At 40.2% G+C, this 23,276-nt stretch overlaps 1 protein-coding gene across 2 annotated transcripts in view; it reads left to right on the forward strand.

Moving 5' to 3' along the window:
- STK32A (serine/threonine kinase 32A) overlaps window positions 1-23,276 on the forward strand; it is a 153,221-nt gene that overhangs the window by 108,803 nt on the left and 21,142 nt on the right. For both annotated transcript variants that reach the window (XM_061151663.1, XM_061151664.1), the window contains 4 exons: window positions 5,862-5,951; window positions 13,280-13,377; window positions 19,924-20,040; window positions 22,661-22,786. In XM_061151663.1, coding sequence (XP_061007646.1) covers window positions 5,862-5,951; window positions 13,280-13,377; window positions 19,924-20,040; window positions 22,661-22,786 — 431 coding nt within the window. The remainder of the gene's footprint in view (window positions 1-5,861; window positions 5,952-13,279; window positions 13,378-19,923; window positions 20,041-22,660; window positions 22,787-23,276) is intronic.

The raw sequence follows: 23,276 nt of genomic DNA on the forward strand, positions 1-23,276 counted from the left end.
ATCTTCAAACATAAACACCCTTAGAGACTACCCTCAGGAAAAATTGAGTGATGCTGTAGATAAGGTTTCCCAGGTGGTGCAGAGCTAAAGAATTCACCTGCCAGTGCAGGAGATGTGGGTTCCATTCCCAAGTCAGGAGGATCCCCTGAAGGAGGAAGTGGCAACCCACTCTGGTATTCTTGCCTGGGAAATCCCGTGGACAGAGGAGCCTGGCGGGCTGTCGTCCACAGGGTCACAAAGAGCCGGACGTGATGGAGCACACATGCATTGTAGATAAGAGCGTGGTTTCTGGAGCTGGATTGCCTGAGCTCAAAACCCTGTTCTGTCCCTCACGAGCTCTGAGACCCTCAACAAGTTGTGTAAAACTTCTCTGCACCTTAAATTCTTCAGGCATGAAAGGAGTTCTTACTTCTCAGGGTCATTGTAAATACTAACTGACATAACTGCATTAAGTGTTTGACTGCCACGTGCCCAAAGAGATCACTCAGTTAACAGTCAAATACTCCTATGTCCCCAGGATGTAGTAGGGGTCTTCTCCCCGAGGAAAGGAAGCTTAGACGATTTCTTCTTATTTTATGTTACTTTATATCACGTGGGCTGGATCCTTACTTGACTTTACTAAAGAATTATTGATATTTTGATTCCAAAAGGGATATACCACATATATATATATATATATATATATATATATATATATATATATATATATACCACATCTACTTCTCAGGTCTTATGTTTAAACAATTTTGTCTGACCCTTAATTCTAAGGTAACTGTACTTTTGATGGCCTGTTCTGCCTTTCCCTCATGCATATCAGAGGCTAGCGCCCACTTTTTCAGGGCATTTTATTATTGGTTGGACTGTGGCTCTGCTACTTAGGGACTGCAAGCTGGCAACCCATGCTGCCTGGTTCCCTGTCTACACCTGTTACCTGGTGTACTATTTACAAAGATACTTTTCACTCTTAAACTTTGGGGTTTGAACAGTGATCTAAGAGGAGCTTCTCTGTATTTTATTCCCATCCTAAACTCAATTGGCAAATAATTGCAGTCAATTAGAGAAACACTGTCTTGGGAAGGACTGGGTATGTGAATGAGAGAGAGATGCAAATAACAAGATTGAGGGTCATTCTCTAAGCATCGTGCTTGGGATCTCTTCTGGAAAAAGTAATTTTTTGAGGTTATTTACTGTCTGTATTTTTAGATTTTGAAAAACCTAGCTTTCAGGCATTGTTGGCCAACCCAATTGACTATTGGGTTGGCCAAAAGGTTCTTTTGGCTTTTTTCCTGAGATGTAATGAAAAACCCAAATAAACTTTTTGGCCAACCCAATACTCTGACATGAAATTCCTGGTGGTTTATATATGCCTTTTGCATGGGGCTTTAGCAATTGCATAAGTAACTGCTCCTCTCTGATACACCTGCTATTCCCATTTCTCCAGGTGAGCTGTGCATTACACTATGTGGATTATATTTAAATTCAGTACCATCAGTAACAGGCAGAAACTTTGTATTACTCTTACTGAGTCATACTGGTTCATGTTCATCAGAAAAGACTGATATTTAAAGGAACCAAATCCTTTTGTAAATGGAGAGTCCTTCTACTGGTATGAATGAACATTCCTTACACATCAGAATTTGACTTACAAATTTTTTTCAATTTAGAGCATACTTTTACCGTCCTACTTAAATGGTTCACTCACTAGTTCAGAGTGTGAGATGGCATTAGATCTTGGATGGCTCATAACCAACTGTTCTGATACATGGTTTCCATATCCTAGCAACTTAAGTACTCCATCTAATTCTATCAGTTCCATGGTGTCTAAGATTCTTGTGTTTTTTTCTAAATTATTCAGGAAATAAGTGCTGCCTACAAAGGAAGAATAACATCTCGCTGGTATATCTGAGAGAATGACAATTACCACATTATCTATAATTTAGGTTTCTTGATACCCTCCTTGGTCACAGGGAACAGAGAAAGGCAAAAACTCAGTTTAGGGGTGTGAGGAAGAACTTTAATATCTTCTCCTTTGCAGAGTCCCAAAATGTACCTAAAAATCAAGTGTTAGCATTTTTATGTATAAGCAGACACACACACATATACCAAACACACACACACACACACACACACACACACACACACACAGTAGGACACTGTACCTTAGCTCCAGACAATCAGATTTATAAATCTCAGCTAGTGTCTAAGCATATAAATTTTTAATAAGAATCCTAGAAATCTGTGGCATCATTTTTGAGTTAGGGAAATTTTTGAAAGCTAGGAGCTATGCCAAGCAACTGGTTATGGTGTCCTTGAGGGCTGTGTTGAGAAACATCCTGAGGCTGGACACATGCGCAGTAAGAAAGAGTATAAATAACAACTGCAGTGATGACTAAATTCAGTGACTCAATACTGTGAGCTCCAATTTTTAATGGGATTCTGTGCCTCAAGATTCAGAGCTGAAAAGAACAAGCAGATGGCTCCCTAGGGTGCTCAATCAGGAAGTTCTGGGCCTTGTACTTGGAAACTTCACAGTAAGGCAGTAGTTCTAACTGGATGCTTTTGTTCTACTGTCTCTCCCTGCAGAGGTGAGACAATGTCTTCAGACATTTTTGATGGTCAGTGTATCAGCCAGGAGTGGGAAGTACTTTTGGCATCTGGTGGATAGAGGCCAAGGATGCAAGTAGGCATTCCACCATGCCCAGGCCAGCCCTTCACCACACAGGATGATCAGGTCCAAGTTCTCAGCCAGTTCCAAGTTGAGAAACTCTGATCTAAGGCTCCCTTGGGGCCAGGACTTATGGGAAAAGCCAGAGAGGTCCCTCACTCCAAAGCAATTTCTGTGTCCCTCCGTTAGTGGGGCAATCAGAGCTTCCTCTGTGAGCCAGCACTCAGATTCATTTCCACAGCACAGAGGGGAACTTGGCAGAAAGGTCCCCAAGGTGAGCCAAGGGAAAGTACAGCAGCATCCTGGGCCTGGAGCTGAGACGTCGAGCTGGTGGCCATAGGCTCCGTGAGGCTCTGCTTTCCTTGTTCAGCTTGAGGGCACTGGGGTACAGTTTCTAGTACGTGTTGACCCTCAGATAGTTCCTCCCCATTGTTTACTATACATCCTGGTGAGAGAACCCTGAGCCAATCAGAAGGTAGTGCTTTGAGTTTCTACAGATCTTGGTCTTACGATGCAGTGCAAAAAGTCTTTGGACAATTCATAACTCACCAAAGGAGTCCTGGGCCAAATACTAGATCCTAATTCCAGCACTGCTACTTCTAAACACTGAGAACTTAGCCACAAACAGCTCTTCTCTGAAATAGGGATGACTTCACTAGGCTAAAGTGTGTGAAAACCTTTTGAAACTTGCAATTAATCATACAAATTCAAATACTACTTATACAATAAAATTAACACTTTCAGCCACATTCAAAAGAAATATAATGAGTACTAACTGTGGTCAAGATTTTCTACTAAGCCAGGTCTTCTTTTAAAAGCGCGGTCTCAAAATGAACTGGGTATCAGAATCACCTGGGGAGCTTGCCTAAATACCGGGGTCCCACCCTCAGAGTTTCTGATTCAGTAGGTGGGACAGGGCCCAGGAGTCTGCATTTCTATCACGTTCCTGATGCTACTGGTCTGGGGACCACACACTTTGAGAACCAAATGGTTCTAAAGCATCCTCTATCTGCTGCTGGGTTGGCCAAAAAGTTCATTCAGGTTTTTCCATAATCGTGTATGGAAAAGCTTGAACAAACTCTTTGGCCAACCCAATACTTCTATGTGAGCATAGTCAGTCTCAGGATTGAGTCAGCTTAAAACACCTACTCAGGCTAAAGTCGAGGATCCCATGCCTGGCTGCCCATCTGAATCACCTGTGGAGTTTCTTGGTACTATTTTTAACCTGGATACCTGGCTCTCCCACCCATCCCACTGCACTGGGGTCTTAGGAGAGAGAAGTCTAGGCACGCGTGTTTTGCAAAATGACACCAGAGCATCTGATCATGACAAATAGCAACAACTGGATGATACATACTTCCTGTGAAATGCTGAGTTAAGTCTTCCACAGCGTTATTTCACTTGATCTTCCCAACAACCTCATGAGAAGACCACTTGTTATCATCCCAACTTTACAGTCAGGATCAGTCACCTTTTTGAGGTAGTACATCTAGTCAGTGGTAGAGCTGGGACTTAAAGTCAATCAGGCTCCAGAGAACAAGCTCTTAACCACTAAGTCTCCAGACTCCCCTATTTTGTATCAAACCTTGTGAACCAATGAGCCAGTGCTTTGAACATGAGGGAGAAACAGAGAAAGAAAATACTAAAACAACCAATATTACAATAGTGCAAGCTCTTGAAATAATCTCTTGGAACCATTTATGTAAGAATACCTTCACTTTCAGCTACTGTTACTTTATTAAAATGTCATCAGGTAAAAAAAACACTTTTTTTGCATCAAACAAAACCCTGGTGATAAAGACAGCGAGATTTATCATTAGGAGTGGACTGGATGCTATTGGGGAGAAGACAGTGAAGTTGGCAGGGGGAGTGGGGCTTGTGGGATGTGGAAGAACAATCCCATGGCACCCCCTCCAATTACCACCACATCTCATCACAACCACAGAAGCATGCAAATGGAAATGCCAACACTTCCAAGATCCTCTCAAAGCATATGACATTCATGCCAACCAACACGATGAGCTTGTCTGCCTGAGTGGCTGGTAATGCACTTTCTTACTTCTGGCTGTGAGCACAAGGACACTGATACACTCGGTAGGGGTTGCTCTCTGCTGAACTTGAGTGTTAGAACCACACAGTATTGCCATAAGAATTAAAGCTGAGGAGAGACCCTAGACATCATCAAGTCAGCCCGTTCCTTTTTTTTTTTTTAAGGGAAACTTACAGTCAGCAGAGGAAAACAACCTCAAGTCTATAAAGTCCTAGGGGCAGAATTCAAGGCAGGACCCAGCTCACCTAGCTCCCAGTTTAGGGCTCTTTAAACAGCCTCTTTAAAGATAGAACTTGACTTTTCTCCCCTACTTTCCCTTCATATATTATTTTATTGGTGATCACTGGGGGACAATCTGAACTATCAGGCAAAAAGCTACTAAGGATATTTCAGAAAAGCAAGGAAAGAAAAGAACTCTTTCTTGGCAAAGAAATATCAATTAATATGTGTATCCACAGTCATGTTCTCTTTGTATTAATGTTTGTCTCTTTAAAAGATTCCATAAGAGATGCTTGGAAATTTGATATTTTGAATAGTTCTTCTCTGTCCCTCTCTTGATAATCACATTCTGTACCAACTTAAAATGATGTCAGTAGACAAAAATTGCCCAGGGAGAACTTACCATAGTGTGAGCTCTTAAAGACCAAGGTTAAAACTTTTTGAAGTTGAGCTACAAATTTACAACCAGCACTAACCTTTTCATAGCATGACCTGGCTCCTGAAGAGTTGATGGTTTAAGGCCTTATTGGCCTTGAGGATAGAATAAGTGAGCTTTCACTGTCTGTACCAATTGCAAATGGCATATAACGTTCATTAGTTTATACATTCTTATATGCCATTTATGATTGGCTACAGGCAGTAAAAGCACAATTTTTCTGTCCTCAAGGCCAGTGAGTATGGTCTTCAGCCATCCCCCCTCCAGGAGATAGATCATGGTATAAAAAGGTTCGTATCACTTTGTTGTACAACAGAGACTAATATAACTTTGTAAAGCAATTATACTCCAACATAAAAAAACATTTTTTTTCTAAAGAGAGAGAAGAAAAGAATGTACAAAGTCAGCTCCCAGGTACTGTAGATGAGAAGCGCAGTGTGCTGCTGGGCTGAACGGGATTTAACATTCTCTGTGGCCCTCTTCTCTTGCAGGGCACGTGCACATCACAGACTTCAACATTGCCGCAATGCTGCCCGGGGAGATGCGGATCACCACTGTGGCCGGCACCAAGCCTTACATGGGTATGGGTCCCCCGAGCCGCCAGAGCCACTGAGAGCAGAGCTTTTTCATTCCTGTGGACACCATGTACTGGAGGTCCAGTCGTCTGTAGGGCCTTGCAGCTAAGAATGACAAGTCCCTCTCTGACTTTACCTGGAGAGCTTCTGATTTCACAGGTCTGAGGTGAACCTCAGGAATCTCCTTTTAGCAAGCATCCAATCCGATCTTGAGTCAGGAGGGTGCCATGGACCACCTGTAAAGAGCGTTAGTTTATGAGTTATTAAGGACAGTTTGTACCTACTTCCTGATGAAGAATGTTAATAGTTCATTCATTAACTACTCATTGCCTCTGTGTACTTAGCACTGTTTTAGGTGCTGGTGATCCTGTAGGGAGCAAAACAGACAAGGTCTCTAATCCTTGGGGCTTATCTTTTAGTGAGAAGAGTTTAAAAAAAAAAAAAAAAAAGAATCAAATAGAGAAGGTACAGTAATAAGTGGGATGGTAATGATTGATATAAGTATTACTATAACCATGATTTACGTACTCCTGCATAAGGATGTAAGTTCACAAAGTACTTCCCCATTATAATTTTGGTTTTAGGTTTATCATCGCAATAATCCTATGAGCAGTTTGCAGGCAAAATATTTGAACTTGAAATTAAAGGCAAGAGCATTGCCACCTTCTTTCAATATTTCATTGTCTTACTTGCAGAACTAAAGAGAGGAAGAACAAGTTATCTGTGGGGGAAAATGAGCCTGATTTTATGTGATATTTGAACACCTGCAGATTTCCTGGCTTCCAATTATCTGTGGGGGTAATAAGTCTCTTTTGTCACTTTAAAAATAATGGACACATACAATACAGTCTATTTTCTGCCCCAAATCCACAGTACTCAAATGATAAAAAGGAATCTCCAAGCCTGCTGGTCTGAGTTTATTCCCCAGGTTTCCTGGGTTTCCATATTAAGGGCTATTTTGTGGAAGCCAAATCAGAAAATGTGCATCTGGGTTTTCTAGGCCTGGTTTCCATGGTGAGAGGAGTAAAGGAAGATGATCTTTCTTTTCTCTCCCCAGTGATTTTAAATACAATACCCGTATAATTTGATTCTCCTCAAAATTGGCATTTCCAGTCTTTTTCACCACATAGAGCTAAGAAAATGGAATCCAGTCAAGTTTCTTTGCCCTCTCTACCCTCATCCTTATAATTAACAATTACCAATATTTATTGAAAGCCTTCTAGGGATCAGACAGTGTGTTAAATGCTTTGCATTCATTGACTCATTTATTTTTCTCAACAACCCTGTGAGGCAAACTGTAATTATCACCATTTTACAATGAGGTGAAAAAGAAATAATTTGCTCAAGATCACATGGCTAATAATTGAAAAAGCCTACATTTAAAGCAAGCTCTTTTTGACTTCAGAAAATCAAGCTTCTCCCTAAAAGAGAGATAGAGCGATTTAAAAATATATGTATGTAAGATTCTTAAATGGTTGTAAGCCAAATGAGGTAGGCCAAGCTTAAGCTCTTAGAAATATTTCTAGTTGTATTTTTAAAAATGAATATCTGACTGTCAGCACTTATATCTTCATCCAGAAGTTGTTCTTGCCTTTGATTTTTGGATGGGAATCTTTCTAAGAGATATCAGAGGTAGATGTCTGCTTTCTTTTTTTTGAAAGTTATGTTCCCAGTAATTTGGTAAAATCTACCTAACAGATATTCACCAGCTCTCTTTTGAAAGTGTTTCTGATAATTAGCAATGAACCAGAAAGAAACAAATTCTAAAAAGAAAGAAAACTAGGATGAAATACTGAATGAAGTTTATAGGAATATACAACATGTTCTAATGTAAGATGCTAAACATATTATACAGCAGGTCCTCAGCTCTGACAATAAGACTATGGACCATCTGCCAGTTCTTAAGCACCTTCACCCAACAAGGAAGTTTTGCTTTCTGAATTCATCATCTTCTACCTAGCTTAACCAATTAAAATATTCATGTTCATCATAAACTAAGTATTTTTATGTACTAGCATCTATATTCTGTGACTTTAATCAATAAATCTTAATTATTATAGCTTTATAATACAGTTTAACAGATGCAGAATAAATAAAACAGAAATAAAACCTTTATTATTCACATATTTTACAGAGGAAATTTAAAATCGTTTTCATAAATTCCATGAATTATTTCTGTTGCACTAAATTTATATTTTAGTTTTGGACCCTTTCTTCAGGTCCTGACCAGAATCTACTGTCCAGTTGCTTTAAAATCTGAAAAGTAAACCAAATAATGGAAATCCAGATAGCTAATAAATGTATTAAAATGTGGGCAAGCTTATTAGTAATCAGGAGAATGCCAGTTTAAACCACAGGGGAAGACCATTACATACTCACTAGATTGGAAAATGTCACAAGGTTAGTTAATGCCAAGTATGGATAAGGAGGTTGAGCAAAGTGAAGTCTCATGTGTTGCTGGTCAGAATGTTAATTGGTACAACCATGTGGTAAATAGTTTGATGCTGTCTAGTATGTGTGACGGAGAAGGCAACGGCAGCCCACTCCAGTACTCCTGCCTGGAAAATCCCATGGACAGAGGAGCCTGGTAGGCTGCAGTCCATGGGGTCGCAAAGGGTTGGACAGGACTGAGCGACTTCACTTTCACTTTTCACTTCCATGCATTGGAGAAGGAAATGGCAACCCACTCCAGTGTTCTTGCCTGGAGAATCCCAGGGACAGGGGAGCCTGGTGGGCTGCCGTCTATGGGGTTGTACAGAGTCGGACACGACTGAAGCGACTTAGCAGCAGCAGCATGTGTGAAGATGAGGAGCCCATCCCCAGCATTTCCCCTCCCAGAAATGTAACCTAAAGATAGGCGGACTTAGAAGGGTCTTACATGTGCAGGAATATTCATGAGAGCCTTGTTCGAAATAGCCCAAATTGAAAACAACCCAAATGGCTATTAACAGTAGGAAACAGGTAAATTACAATGTATTTGTATAGCTTTGAATGTGAACAAATTATGTGTAACAAGTTGGAGAAGTTTTATCCACATAATGTTGAACAAGAAGAGCAAGACACCAAAGAAAACAAGGAGTAGGATTGAACACACACACACAAAACACACATACTCATGTTATTTATGCATATATGTTATACACGCATCTCTTATATAGATGTACAAACATAACATCTATATAACATATATATTACTAAAATAGGGAAAACTAAGTTGCTGCTTAGAAATGCATAACCAGAGAGTCAATCTATGTAGAAAGGCAAGAAGAAAATTACCAACAGAAATTCAGGACAGTGGTTGCTTCTATGTTTGTAAACAGGACAGGACCCAGTGATGGGGTCAAGATTCTATGTTGTAAGTTTACATGGCCATTTGGTTATAACTGCTTATTAAATTCTGCTTTTGTGTTTTATTTACTTTTCTGGAGATATGGAAATATTTTAAAAAACAAAATACTCAATGGTTTTTTTTTTAAGGAAACAGTCCTTCACCACCTCTATTTGTATCACCTCAGAGATGGAACATTTGATGGAAGCCCTCAGCATCTCCCTGCTCTGGCTTTTCAGCACTTTGAGGGTTCAAAGAATTACCTATCCATTATGCTTTTATGGAGAAGGAAATGGCAACCCACTCCAGTATTCTTGCCTGGAAAATCCCATGGACGGAGGAGCCTGGCGGGCTATGGTCCATGGGGTCGCAAAGAGTTGGACACGGCTGAGCAACAACATGCTTTCATACATTGCCCTTTGTTCCTAACGTTCTTCCCAAATTCCTCAGTGCCTAGCCTATTGTGAATATTTATTGAATGAATAAATGCATTTTCAAATGTCTTCATGCTGGAATAGAGTGTAACTAGGAGAGGATTCTACTCATAAAAACTTCAAGGGTGGTGCAAGACAAGAGAATACACAGCTTTTATAGATGTTTATTCTGTTAGATATTTTCTTAGCACAATGGTCCTGTTTATGTCTCAAAGTTCTCTGCAGCTTCTCTGAGACATTGATCGCCTGTCACCTGGTGGGACCACGTCTGATGACTTGCTATGAGATAATGATAAGGGAGAGCAGAGTTATAGTCCACTCCATCCAGTCTGTGGGGGCACTGTGGGGTTGGGGCCATTATCTGCCAACTTATGTGGGGAGCTGTGACTTGCAGAAAGAATGCAGTGATGCATGAAAGGTGAATTCACCAGGGGATGAAGCCTACTTAGTCCTGCTAAGGGCTTTTACAGTCAGGATCAGTCCTGGCATTGGGATGTCAGTATCATTCCTCTCTAACTGGATGTTGCCCACAGGATTTTGCTTGAAATTGAGTGCACCAGGGCAAACCCATGTGCATGTCCCACATCACACCAATTTCCTTTGTCCAGAACTTGCATCCTACTACCGGAAGCTTGGGTCAAGTGTGCAGCTTTTGGCTAGCTAAAATTTCCAGTGTTAACAGATGTTTGTCCCTCTAGAAGAGTATCTAACTTTTTGAGAACTTCCCACGTACCAGACACTGTGCTGAGATTTTGGCAGCCATTAGCTCATTTAGTTTCTCACCTCTGTAAGAATGGCCTTCTCATGATTCTGCTGCTGATTCTGATGTTCAGCCCACTAACTCAATTAAGGTCACAGTAAGTGGTGAAGGCAGAGTTTGAGCCCAGACAGCCTGTTTTCACAGCTAAAGTTTGCAAATAGTGCTTGATTGACTGATTGATTCAGTATTGTTCATTCATTTAACAAGTTTCTATTGAGTGACTCTAAATGGCAGGTTCAGTACTGGACAAGCAAGCAAAGAGACCTATCCTTGCTTTCTACATCATTCTCCCCACTCCATCCTTCAGAAGTTAGGTCTATTCTTAGAAGAGTGGGTAGAAGGTTCTCAGAGTGTTAGAGAACATGTACTTGGAGATATCCACTGGAATAAGATTGACTGAGGTTCTGCCTTCCACTGGAGTCAATTGAAAGAATTGTTAGAGAAATGGAAATCAAAACTACAATGAGGTACCACTTCACACCCATCAGAATGGCCATCATTAAAAAGTCTACCAATAGCAAATGCTGAGAGGGTGTGCAGAAAGGGGAACCCTCCTACACTGTTGGTGGGAACATAAATTAGTGCAGCCACTATGGAAAACAGTATGGAGATCTCTTTAAAAACTAACAATAGAATTACCATATGATCCAGCAATCCCACTCCTGGGCATATATCCAGAGAAAACTAATTAAAAAAGATAAGTGCACTCCTATGTTCATAGCGGTACTATTCACAATAGCCGAGACATGGAAACAGATAAATGGATAAAGAAGATGTGGTACATATATAAAATGGAATATTACTCAGCCATTAAAAAGAATGCGACAATGCCATTTGCAGGAACATGAATGGGCCCAGAGATGATCACACTAGGTGAAGTAAGTCAGAAAGACAAATACCATGTGATATCACTTATATGTGGAATCTAAAATATGACACAAATGAACCTATCTATGAAAGAGGAACAAAATCAGGGATGTAGAGAATAGACTGATAGTTGCCAAGGGGGAGATGTGGTGAGGGGAATGGATTGGGAGCTTGAGATTAATCAGATGCAAACTGGTAGATACAGAATGTATAAACAACTGGTAGCTCTGCTGGTAAAGAATCTAACTATGATGCAGGAGACCCCAGTTCAATTCCTGAGTCAGGAAGTTCCCCTGGAGAAGGGATAGGCTTCCCACTCCAGTATTCTTGGGCTGCCCTGGTAGCTCAGACAGTAAAGAATCTGCCTGCACTGCCGGACACCTAGGTTGTATCCCTGGGTCGGGAAGATCCCCTGGAGGAGGACATGGCAGCCCACTCCTGTATCCTTGCCTGGAGTATCCCCATGGACAGAGTGGCTTGGCAGGCTACAGTCCCTGAGGTTGCAAAGAGCAGGACATGACTGAAGCAAATGAGCACAGACAACAAGGTCCTCCTGTGTAGCACAGGGAATTATATTCAGTATCATGTGATAAATCATAATGGAAAAGAATATACAAAATGTATATATATGTGTATGACTGAGGTGCTTTGCTGTACAGAAGTAATTAACATCGTAATTCAACTATACTTCAATTTGAAAAAAAAAGGAAGAATTATGGAACGAAGAGTCAATGCCCCATGACTGATGTAAAACTCTCTCTCTGAGTGCCCCGCCCTTTCTCCTCTCCTTTATCCCCAGTATCAGGCTGCAGGTGCTGCTCCTGCCCCTTCCAGATGATTCCAAACTGGAAAACCAATCTCCTGTAGTTGGAGCCAAATTCTGAACATTGTTCAGAATACAAATTTATGTCCTGACCACAATCCTTCCAAATCAAGACAACGAAGTAGCATCTTCTCAGCCTTCTTGCTTACAGAGTCAGCCAGACATTTGAGGCCTGATGGGATCCAGTTTTTCATAGGCACATGTTCTAAGTCAAAGAAGAATTTGTCCGTTAAGAACTGTGCATGCCTTACTAACACGTATATATGGAATTTAGAAAGACAGTAACAATAACCCTATATGCAAAACAGAAAAAGAGACACAGATGTACAGAACAGACTTTTGGACTCTGTGGGAGAAGGCGAGGGTGGGATGTTTCGAGAGAACAGCATCGAAACATGTATATTATCTATAGTGAAACAGATCACCAGCCCAGGTTGGATGCATGAGACAAGTGCTCGGGCCTGGTGCACTGGGAAGACTCAGAGGGATCGGGTAGAGAGGGAGGTGGGAGGGGGGATCGGGATGGGGAATACATGTAAATCCATGGCTGATTCATGTCAATGTATGACAAAATCCACTACAATATTGTAAAGTGATTAGCGTCCAATTAATGAGAATAAATGAAAAAAAAAAAAAAGAAGAAGAAGAAAGGGAAAGAATGACTCAAGCAAAAAAAAAAAGAACTGTGCATGCCTGTGTGTGTTGGTGATGAATGAGAAAGGCTAGAAAATTAGAAAATTTGCCTACAGTGAGCAATCTGACAATGGATGATAAACACCCTTAGAAGTGTTTATACCCTGTTCCCTGGTAATTTGCTTTTGAAGGAACATGTTTGAAGATAGATTTGTTAATGTCTCAGGGAGCAAAGCAGGCTTCCTAGGTGGCTCAGTGGTAAAGAATCCGCCTGCCCATGCAGGAGATGTGGGTTCAATCCCTGGCTTGGGAAGATGCCCTGGAGGAGGAAATGGCAACCCACTCCAGTATTCTTGCCTGGAGAATCCTATGGACAGAGGAGCCAGGCAGGCTACAGTCCATAGGGTTACAGAGAGTCAGACACAACTGAACATGCACAATTCACTCAATCAGGGAGTAAAACTAACTTAACACTTCTGTGTTTTTCAGCACCTGAGATGTTCAACTGCAGAAGAGAAGCAGGCTATTCCTTTGCTGTTGACTGGTGGTCACTTGGAGTGACAGCATATGAGCTGCTGAGAGGCCGGGTACAGTAGAATTACATTTATCTTTGATTACTCTTCTAGTTAGTTTCATTTTTACAGTGAAAGAATTTAATTTTCTTTTTTTTGCTAAAAATCAAGTAGTTTGTTTCAGAGATGAAATTAACTCTGCCATGTGATGCTGGTTGCAACCCTTGGGATTTCTGCCCATAATTAATTCAGTCTTCTACATATGGGACCAAGAAAATGAGTTGACATTAAATTATGCAGATAAAATTAAATGAATTATAGGGAAATTATCAACTCCCAGAGAGGGAAAATCAATACACCTCATGCCCTATCTTGTATAAATATATTTGTTTGTTTAAAGAAAATCATTTTGCAGTTACAGTCCAAGGCTTTGATTCAGACACACTTCCCCAAAGTGAGTGTGAATTATTAGTCCAACACAATTCATGCCCTGTCTTGTTGGATTTCTGTCTTTCATTTGGTTCTGGATTCAGTGGCAAATTAGAGTAGTTTCCTTTTAAAAGTAACATTTCTTAAACTAAGAAAATGCCTAATTTTGCTCAGAAGAGATTTTTTTTTCTCCCTCCCATATTATTGTACCTCCCGATAGTTCCCTGTGATTGGTTGTAACTGAGAATGTATTAACACCATTAGTTTCATTTTTCTTTCTTCTTTTGCTTAAGAAAGGTGGAGAAAAGTGACTGTTAGGTTGCTGAATTTGTATCTACATATATGTTATCAGCTATAGTGAATGTTATATTTGTTGTGGTTGTTGTTCCGTCTCTAAGTCGTGTCTGACTCTTTGCAACCCCATGGACTGCAGCACACCAGGCTCCTCTGTCCTCCACTGTCTCCTAGAGTTTGCTCAAATCCATGTCCATTGACTTGGTGATGCTATCTAACCATCTCATCTTCTGTGCTCCCTTCTCCTTTTCCTTCTTCAGCTTCATAACTAAAAGTGTGTATGCTTTTACCAGCCTCTCCCTATGTTCCCCACCCTCAACCCTTGGCAACTATACTTACTATTCTACTGTTTCTATAAGCTTGACTTTTTCCCCCAAAGATTTCATATAAATGATATCATGCAGTATTGGTCTTCTCTGAGTTATTTCACTTTGCATATTGGACACAAGGCCCATCTATGTTGTTACAATCAGGATCTCCTTTTTTCTTATGGCTGAATAATATTCCATTACTCATGTATGGAATGTATGTGTATGTGCATTTTTTTATGTGAATATGTATTTTATATGTTATATGTAATGCTCCATTATTCTTTTATAATATATCCATATCTGCTGCAATGCTGGAGACGTGGGTTCAGTCCCTGGGTTGGGAAGATCCCCTAGAGAAGGGAAGGGCAACACACTTCAGTATTCTTGCCTGGAGAGACCCATGGACAGAGGAGCCTGGTGGGCTATAGTGATTGGCTTTGCAGTGGTTGCAAAGTCAGACATGATTGAGTGACTGAACACACATATGATGAATATTATGTGTAAATATGTGTACTTAGTCATGTCCAACTCTTTGTGACCTCGTGGACCGTAGCCTGCCAGGCTCCTCTGTCCATGAAATTTTTCAGGCAAGAATACTGAAACAGGTAGCCATTTCCTTTTCCAGGGGATCTTCCCGACACAAGGATTGAACCTGTGTCTGTCATGTCTTCTGCATTGGCAGGCGGGTTCTTTATCACTTGCACCACTTGGGAAGCCCCATATAAATACATATGTGTATAAATATATATATATATATATTACATATGCACATGTCTTTATTAATCTGTTAGTGGACAATTAGGTTGTTTTGGTGTCTTGGCTGCTGTGAATAACGTTGAAATGAACATGGCAATGCAGAGTCTCTTTTGTAAAGCACAAATCTCACTTTTCCTAGTGAAGAATAAATGTTGCTACCTAATTCCTCACACGCATATACCCTTCATCTGCCTTATCAACCCTCCCCTCCCCCACACACTCGTCAGACACCTTAGCTGGTCATCCTTTGCTCTTTAGTACCAGGTTAACTTTTCAGATTTTGCTTCAGTATGAACGATGCTGACTCTTCACAAACTCACTTCAGCTTCTTTGGACTTCCTCATCTCTCGAGGCATCCCTCAAAGGTCTTCCTCTCATTCCTTTGCCTATAAAGATATTTCCTAAGATAAACCCTGTATGTTTTTTAAAAAACTCTTTGAATAAGTTTGGAAATCGCTAAGTTAAGTTTGAATAAAGTTCAGGAGGTGTCTAAATTGTAGAACTTTTGAGAATCCTTATATTTCATGTAGCTCTTCATTTCTAACAAAGGACAGACTTGGACTGTCCCAAATTTCTTTTGCAGGAAAAGCCTTTCTCAAGGTCTTTTCATACTCAGATCCTACCCATTCCTTATGGGCCTCAACAACACAACTCCTTCTCTGAAGAAACTTTCTCTGATCTCTCTAGCTAAAGTGATCTGTGTATCTTCCAAATATTTATGTACTTTCTCTCTCTTATATATGGATATTCCCTGGTGGCTCAAGTGGAAAGAGTCTGCCTGCGGTATGGGAGACCCTGCAGTGTTTGATCCCTGGGTTGGGAAGATCCCCTGGAGAAGGAAATGGCAACCCACTCCAGTATTCTTGCCTGGAAAATTCCATGGACAGAGAAGCCTGGCAGGCTACAGTCCATGGGATCACAAAGAGTTGGACACAACTGAGCGATTTCACTACTTTCTTATAACCCTTCTGAATTTAAAATTATTGAAAAAGTATAGAAAAGCAGAAAAATAAAGGTAGAAGTCAACCACATCCTCTAAAGCAAAGTCTCAGTTAAGAAATTAAACCCTCCTTTGACCTTCTAAATCTCATCTTTCAGAGTGTATTCACTTCTAAACCTTTTCTGCTTTTATAGTCTATTTTCACATACATGCACATACACATTGTTATTGTTGCTTCAGTAAAAATAAAATTATGCTCTAACCTTCTGTTGAGACCTTTTTTTTTCTGTTTTAGGATTAAAGCCATTTCATAAATGTATTGCCCTTGTAAATTTTTCTAGCTATATCAATTTTTATGTTTTCAATCTCTTCTATATTATGAGTATAAATTTACTAAAGGTAAAGCCAGTGTTTTATATAGTTTAGTATTACCCACAGTATTTAGCTGTAAATAGGTACCTGATAAATGTTTGTTGAATGTATGGGGGAATAAGTCAATACAAATCAATTCTGACATATTCTTGGAGAGAATCACCAAGGAGACTGTATGTAATTATGTTTCAAAATAAAGCCAACTCAAAGAAATGAAATAGCAACATTTAATTACAACTAGCAACACAAATAAACCACAGAAGAAAGGTGCTAAACAGTCATTCCCTCCACATGGACAGATTGTGATTTACAGAAAAATACATGCTTCAAGGGCTTCCGTGGTGGCTTGGATGGTAAAGAATCTGCCTGCAATGTGAGAAACCTGGGTTCGATCCCTGTGTTGGGAAGATCCCCAGGAGAAGCAGGTAAAAGGCTACCCACTCCAGTATTCTGCCCTGGAGAATTCCATGGACTGTATAGCCCATGGGGTTGCAAAGAGTTGAACATGACAGAGCGACTTTCACTTTCATATGCTTCAAAGGGAAATGTGCCTGAAACATCCCTGTAGTGTAAGAGCCTGACCATGGTCTTGATAAATGGGTCCCTTAGCCCTTAAGTTTCTTTTCATTCTCTATGTCCCAGCTCACATTGTAAAGGCGAGATCCACATCTTCTCTAGTTGTCATATCCATAGTATTAGCTTATGATAGGGACATACGTTGTTTTGCACTAATTGCACATCCTTGGCTGAAGCTCTTTTGCTTTTGTACTCCGGAAGTAAGATTAGAATCCACTTTGTCCCATCTGACATTTTACCTTTTCCATCTTGTTTATTCTTTATATTCTCAATCTTAGTTTATATGCTACCCTAGAATTGTCTGCTATATTCTGTCATTGTATACTGTTATTTTTCTTTATATCACCGTATCCCATTGATTTCTGTGTGAATGTGCATGTATATCTGTACAGTCTCTGCAATTATTCATGGCTTCACTGAATAGACTATAGGCTCCACCAGTGTAGAAATCCCATCTGTCCTGTCTTCATTGTATCCCCAGTGCCCAGCAGAGGTGCTGAAACATTACAGGCATTCCATCAATATTTGATAAGTGAGTAAATATACAGTTCTGGTTGTTGATGGCTTAATGTGGATTTTAAAATTTAGAACTAGAAAAATAGGTTATTGTATAAGACAAAGGCAATTGGACTATTTGGAACAAGTGGACAGACCATGAGGATTTAAAATATATATATATATTGAATTCAGTCCTATGGCCTTTTAAAATAAAAGAAAAAATGCAGCATAATCTTAAACCATTTGCTTATAGCATTTGTCAGTTAATTTATTAGTTTATCAAAGCATTTTGTGAATTTAGATGTCTCAGAATTAGGTTTAGAAATATCAGTGGACTGAAGAAGAAAATTTAAAAAAAGAAAACATACACCCACACTCATATAACCCCAGAAGCTTGAGTGTGTCAACTTGCCCTAGCTCTTAATGGTAAACATGCAGTGAGTCACAGGTAGTGACCCACAGAGCCCTCGGCTTGCAAACAGTCAATAAACATTGATGATGTTGATAAGATACACTCTTTCTGGTACTGAGTTACAAGGGTTATTTCCACTCTGTCATTACTGAAACAGATGGATTAATTATGGTCATTTATTCAGTCTTGAGGGAAGAAAGTATGTGGCAGTGTTTTTAAACCTCACGTAAAAAAAAAAAATAAAGTTTGGCCAAGCTCCCTTTTAGGGAGTCAGACCTAACACTTCCTGGTTCCCTGGGTAACAGGTGTTGACATGACATGTTTAGAATTAAGATCTCCTTCACATCACCTTTATTGCTGACTCATCTTCCTATTCATGATCTACATTTATTGGATTGGCCAAAAAGTTCACACAGGTTTTTCTATGAGATTGTTTGGAAAAACCTGAATGAACCTTTTGTCCAACTCAATATCTCCACCATTCTTTTTACCTTTATTTCAATAATAATAACATCTCTCCTGTATTGTCTAATATATATCAGTCACTCTATTGAGAACTTTACGTGTATCATGTCATTTAATTTTCCCAACAATCCTCTAAAGTGGTTCATTTTACAGAAGAAGGAATAGAAACTAAAATTGACTGGCTCAGTTTAGCACTCAAATCCTTTTGCCTTCAAAGCTTAAACATTTAAATACATTATATGACCTTCATATACCTCAAATACTGATATCAACAAGGAAAAATTAAACTCTTTCATTTCTCCCAATTTATCAGTCCACAGTCATTGTGCCTTGAAAGACCCAGGCACATGATAAATGTACACAGTCACAGTTACCGTCCTACTGTTGGTTAATCTAATGTGAAAATCTTGTTCATTCAACAAACATATAATGAGCACTTACTAGGTGCTGGGTCCCAAGGGCAAAAAATGCGAATATGGTATGGAAATGGCAACCCACTCCAGTATTCTTGCCTGGAGAATCCCAGGGACTGCCGTCTATGGGGTCGCACAGAGTCGGACATGACTGAAGCGACTTAGCAGCAGCAGCCCCTAGCTTTAAGTAGCTCACTTCACATAGAGAGAATCCCAGGGCGAATCCTTTATGAAACAAAGAAATCAGCATTGGTAAAGGCTGCCCTCTAGTGGACATCTGTGAAAATTACTAACAAATTACTTCCTTTCATTTCTTTCCCTCTTTCCCCCAAGTTAAAATTACAGCAGAATCTGGCTCTCTTGAAACTAAAAATACTTTTGCCTCATCATAAAATTCTCCACCCAACTCCACAGAACTAGCAGCTCATTGCATTTGGAGCAGGGGTTGAAGTCTTCTGTGTAACCTTCCAACCTGAACTTTGTCCTTATGATTCAAACAATTAAAAAGAGGTGTGTGTCTGGTAAAACTCTGAATCTCTTTATAATCAGCACTTAAATAATAATTTTTAAAACTTCTGTTTACTGGGCACTGGGCTTCTCTGGTGGCTCAGAGAGTAAAGAACCCACCTGCAATGCAGAAGACCCAGGTCTGATCCCTGGGTTGGAAAGATCCCCAGGAGAAGGGAATGACAACCCACTCCAGTATTCTTGCCTGGCAAATTCCACGGACAGAGGGGCCTGGCGGGCTACAGTCCACGGGGTCGCAGAGTCTGACATGACTGAGCAGCTAACTCTACACACTGTTCAGTATTTTAGGTAAATATTTCTCTAAATTAACCTTATAAGACAGTTCCAAATTGACATCTCAGAGGTGGATTTAGCCCACAAAAAAGTTTCTTTTAACCAGAGGGATTACCAGCTTTTAAGAACTTGGAGGTTTCGTGAGAAACTGTAGTCTTTCTGTATCTTTTTAAAAAGCAGGAAATGTGGCAACCATGTACTGTATCTGCATATGGCAACAAAACAATCAGCTGGAAGGGATTAGAAAATCCTACTGATATTTTATTGGTTGAAAATTTAGCTTGGAAACATTTACAAAGCAATGTTTTTCCTTTTACCCTATAAAAATGAAGACTCTCACTTCTCTCTTTTAAGAGACCGTATCATATTCGCTCCAGTACTTCCAGCAAGGAAATTGCACACATGTTTGAGACAGCACTAGTGACTTACCCTTCTGCCTGGTCACAGGAGATGGTATCCCTTCTTAAAAAGGTAAGAAGGATGAATGCAGGACAAAAGGAAGTGATAAAAAGAAGCAGGCGATCTGGTTGGAAGGTTAAGTTACAGGGACTTCCCTGGAGGTCCAGTGTTGTTAAGACTTTGCCTTCCAATGCAGGGGTTGGGAGTTCAAGCTTTGGCCAGGGAACTAAGATCCCACATGCCTTACCACCAAAAAACCAAAACATAAAGAATAAAAGCAATATTGTAACAAATTCAATGACGACTTAAAAAAACAGTCCACATCAAAACAAAAAAATGGTTATGATACTGGAGGCCGTCATAATAATATACATTTCTGGAGTGGGTTTTGCAGCTAACAGATTTCAAATACCTGGCTTTGTTAATAAGGCAATGCACACATGTCCTCTTGAATGTCTCAAAAGACATTTCAAATTCCATATGCCCCAAATGGAATTCTTAAACTCTGTATTTCCTGGACTTTCTCCAGCGTTCCCTCACTCAGTCACTGGCCTCTCCATCCACCCACTTATACAAGGCAGAACTGGAAATCACTCATCATCCTCATATCCACTCCATCACCACATCCTGTTATTTGACCTTTTAAATACCTTTTGAAGCTGACACTTCTCTCCCTCTCTCCTGCTATCTTCTTCCCAGTCCTACTGCCATCAAGGTTAGATTGCCCTGTACATTTTTACACACTCCATTCTGCTCTCTGCTTTGCCCCACAGGGACCTGTTCAAAGCACAGGTCATTGTTTTCCTATTGTTCTTAGGATAAAGATCAAAATAATTTGTTTGGTGTAAAGGTTCTAACCACCCCTCGAGTCTTATTGTAGACTTTCGTCCCCTGTTTGATGACACAAACTGCCTTGTGCTTCCTTTTCCCTTCTCTTTCCCTTCCCCGACCTCACCCTCACATACCAGTCTCTCGCCCCAGGCCTTTGCATGTGCTTGTCTCACTGCCTAGAACACTGCTCCCACCCCCAGTTTTTCTGGCTCCCTTCTTTAGATTATTACTGCTCAATGTGATTCACTAAGTGGTCCAAGTACATTAATTACTCCCCACCAGGTCCATAACAAAACACAGAAATTGAGAGAAGTGGTAAAAAAAAAAAAAAAAAAAAAAACAAACAAACTTGTATAGCAGTTTGATGCTGCTGATGCCTCAAAGCACATGGTCAGTGGACTCCTCTCACTGAACACGGTACCAGCCGATGTGGTGATGTGTGAGCTCAAATCACCAGTTGCACACAGTGTGGAGTTCCATACTAGCCACACACAGTAACACCACATATTGGTTTCAGTGGGTTGGAAATTAAACCAAAGAGAAATATCTAGCCCTTCTGCATAGTTTGAGAAACACAGCATTAGATCTCAGCTCAAATCTCACTTCTTCAGGGAGCCTCCCTCTATTGTCAGCTCACACAAGCATGAACTTTCCTTCATCATATTTTTCGCAATTTGAAATTACACATTGCACATGTGTGACCTTTGGGTTACTACTGTTACTCTCAAGCTGCACAAGGGAAGGACCACATCTGACTTGTTCACCATGGTGTCCTCAGCACCTAACACACAGCCTGACAAGTGGTAAAATTTGGAATTTGAACTAATGAGGTCCAATGATTTTCATCAGATTTTTCAATGTACCCATGTTCACCAGGAAGACTAAGGAAAATTGAGGCAGAATCTCAATCATGTGTATTATGTGAAAGAAAAACGAGGAGCCCAAGAGGATGAACTTGCCTTTTTTCTGAAGAGAGAAAACTGCACAGGTTGTAGCTAGTCAAGGAAAAGAGCTTTGTGGACTAAGACTTCAAAACCTATGTCTCTTGTCTCTGGGTCAAGTGTTCTGTTTTCCAATAGGGATACTGCTGTTGGCGATGTCAAAAATACAGAATAGGGGCAGAGGTCATTTTCCATGTGCAAATTTTCCTTAGTTCCAAGACAGCCTTCTCACCCCAGAATTGCACCCTGATGACCCAGTGATCACCTTCAGGCCCATTCTCAAGTGGAACTGCTCCTTCCCATCCAAACCACAGGACCGTAATGATATTGGTTCTAGGGTGGTTTGAGTAAGGAAACAAAATCTTTAATCTCAGTTCACAAAACCCAGAACTGTTGCAGTAATGTTAATGACATCTTATCTGTGTCACTCCCAGTATATATTGATTAGTTATAAACATTGCTAAAACTTTTAGTGTGAAATGAATTACATGTGTTAAAATCAGTGTACATTTTTCCACTCAAGAACAGATTTCTTAGTCACTTTAAACATGGCCTTATTTGAACATGGCCATGTTTAGTCATAGCTAAACCTAACAAAATAGGTTACTATCCCTTTTTTACAGATGGGTAAACTGAGGTTTAGAGAACAAACTTGCCCATCATCAATCAGTTACGGAATCAGGAGTCAAACATGTTTGACTCAGGAGGACAAGCTGTTTTCACTTACCACATGACCAACTTACAATTCATTCTGACCACTCATTATTATCTATATTATTTGTTTATGGGACTAAGGAAGGAAAATACTACTTGTTTCCATCAATCCTATTCCTGAAAATATTTATAGGGAACCTTTATGATTTTTTGCTCCCCAAGTTTTGACCTTGTTCATGATCTTGGTGTTTGTATTCCATTGGCAGCTACTTGAACTGAATCCGGACCACCGATTTTCCCATTTGTCTGATATTCAAAACTTCCCATATATGAATGATATGAACTGGGATGCAGTTCTGCAGAAGAGGCTCATTCCAGGATTTGTTCCTAACGTGAGTCAATCCTAATAAACCCTTAATAGCTCTCATTCATTGCATATTCTTCTGTGTGCCAGATACATACATGGTCTCATCAGATAACCACACCAGTGTTGTAAGACAGTCAATGTTCCTGTTTTACATATGAGAAAACCAAGGCACACACAGGGTAAGTGGGCTGACAAAGGTCACATGGCTAGCAGGTGGCTAAGCTGGGATTCCAGTCTAGGTCAGTGTTGGGAGTTCTAGCTCCTAACTACTTTTTTGTGGCTTACTTTTAGTGGAAACAAGTCCTAATCCTACAAATAGTCTTTTCCAGGAATCTGCCAATTTAAAACATTTTCTCTGATTCCAAAGATGTAGGCATTTGTATCCAAGGAGTTTTGTGAGTCAACAAAGGATTGAAAGCTGTTTGGGTTGGGTATTTGTTTTTACCATTCATTCCTCTTCCTCTGGTAGTTCGGACTTCGCTGGTGAACCAGATGGTAAAGCATCTGCCTGCGAT

Source organism: Dama dama, chromosome 9, assembly GCF_033118175.1.
Source record: "Dama dama isolate Ldn47 chromosome 9, ASM3311817v1, whole genome shotgun sequence".
Classification (NCBI taxonomy): Eukaryota; Metazoa; Chordata; class Mammalia; order Artiodactyla; family Cervidae; genus Dama; species Dama dama.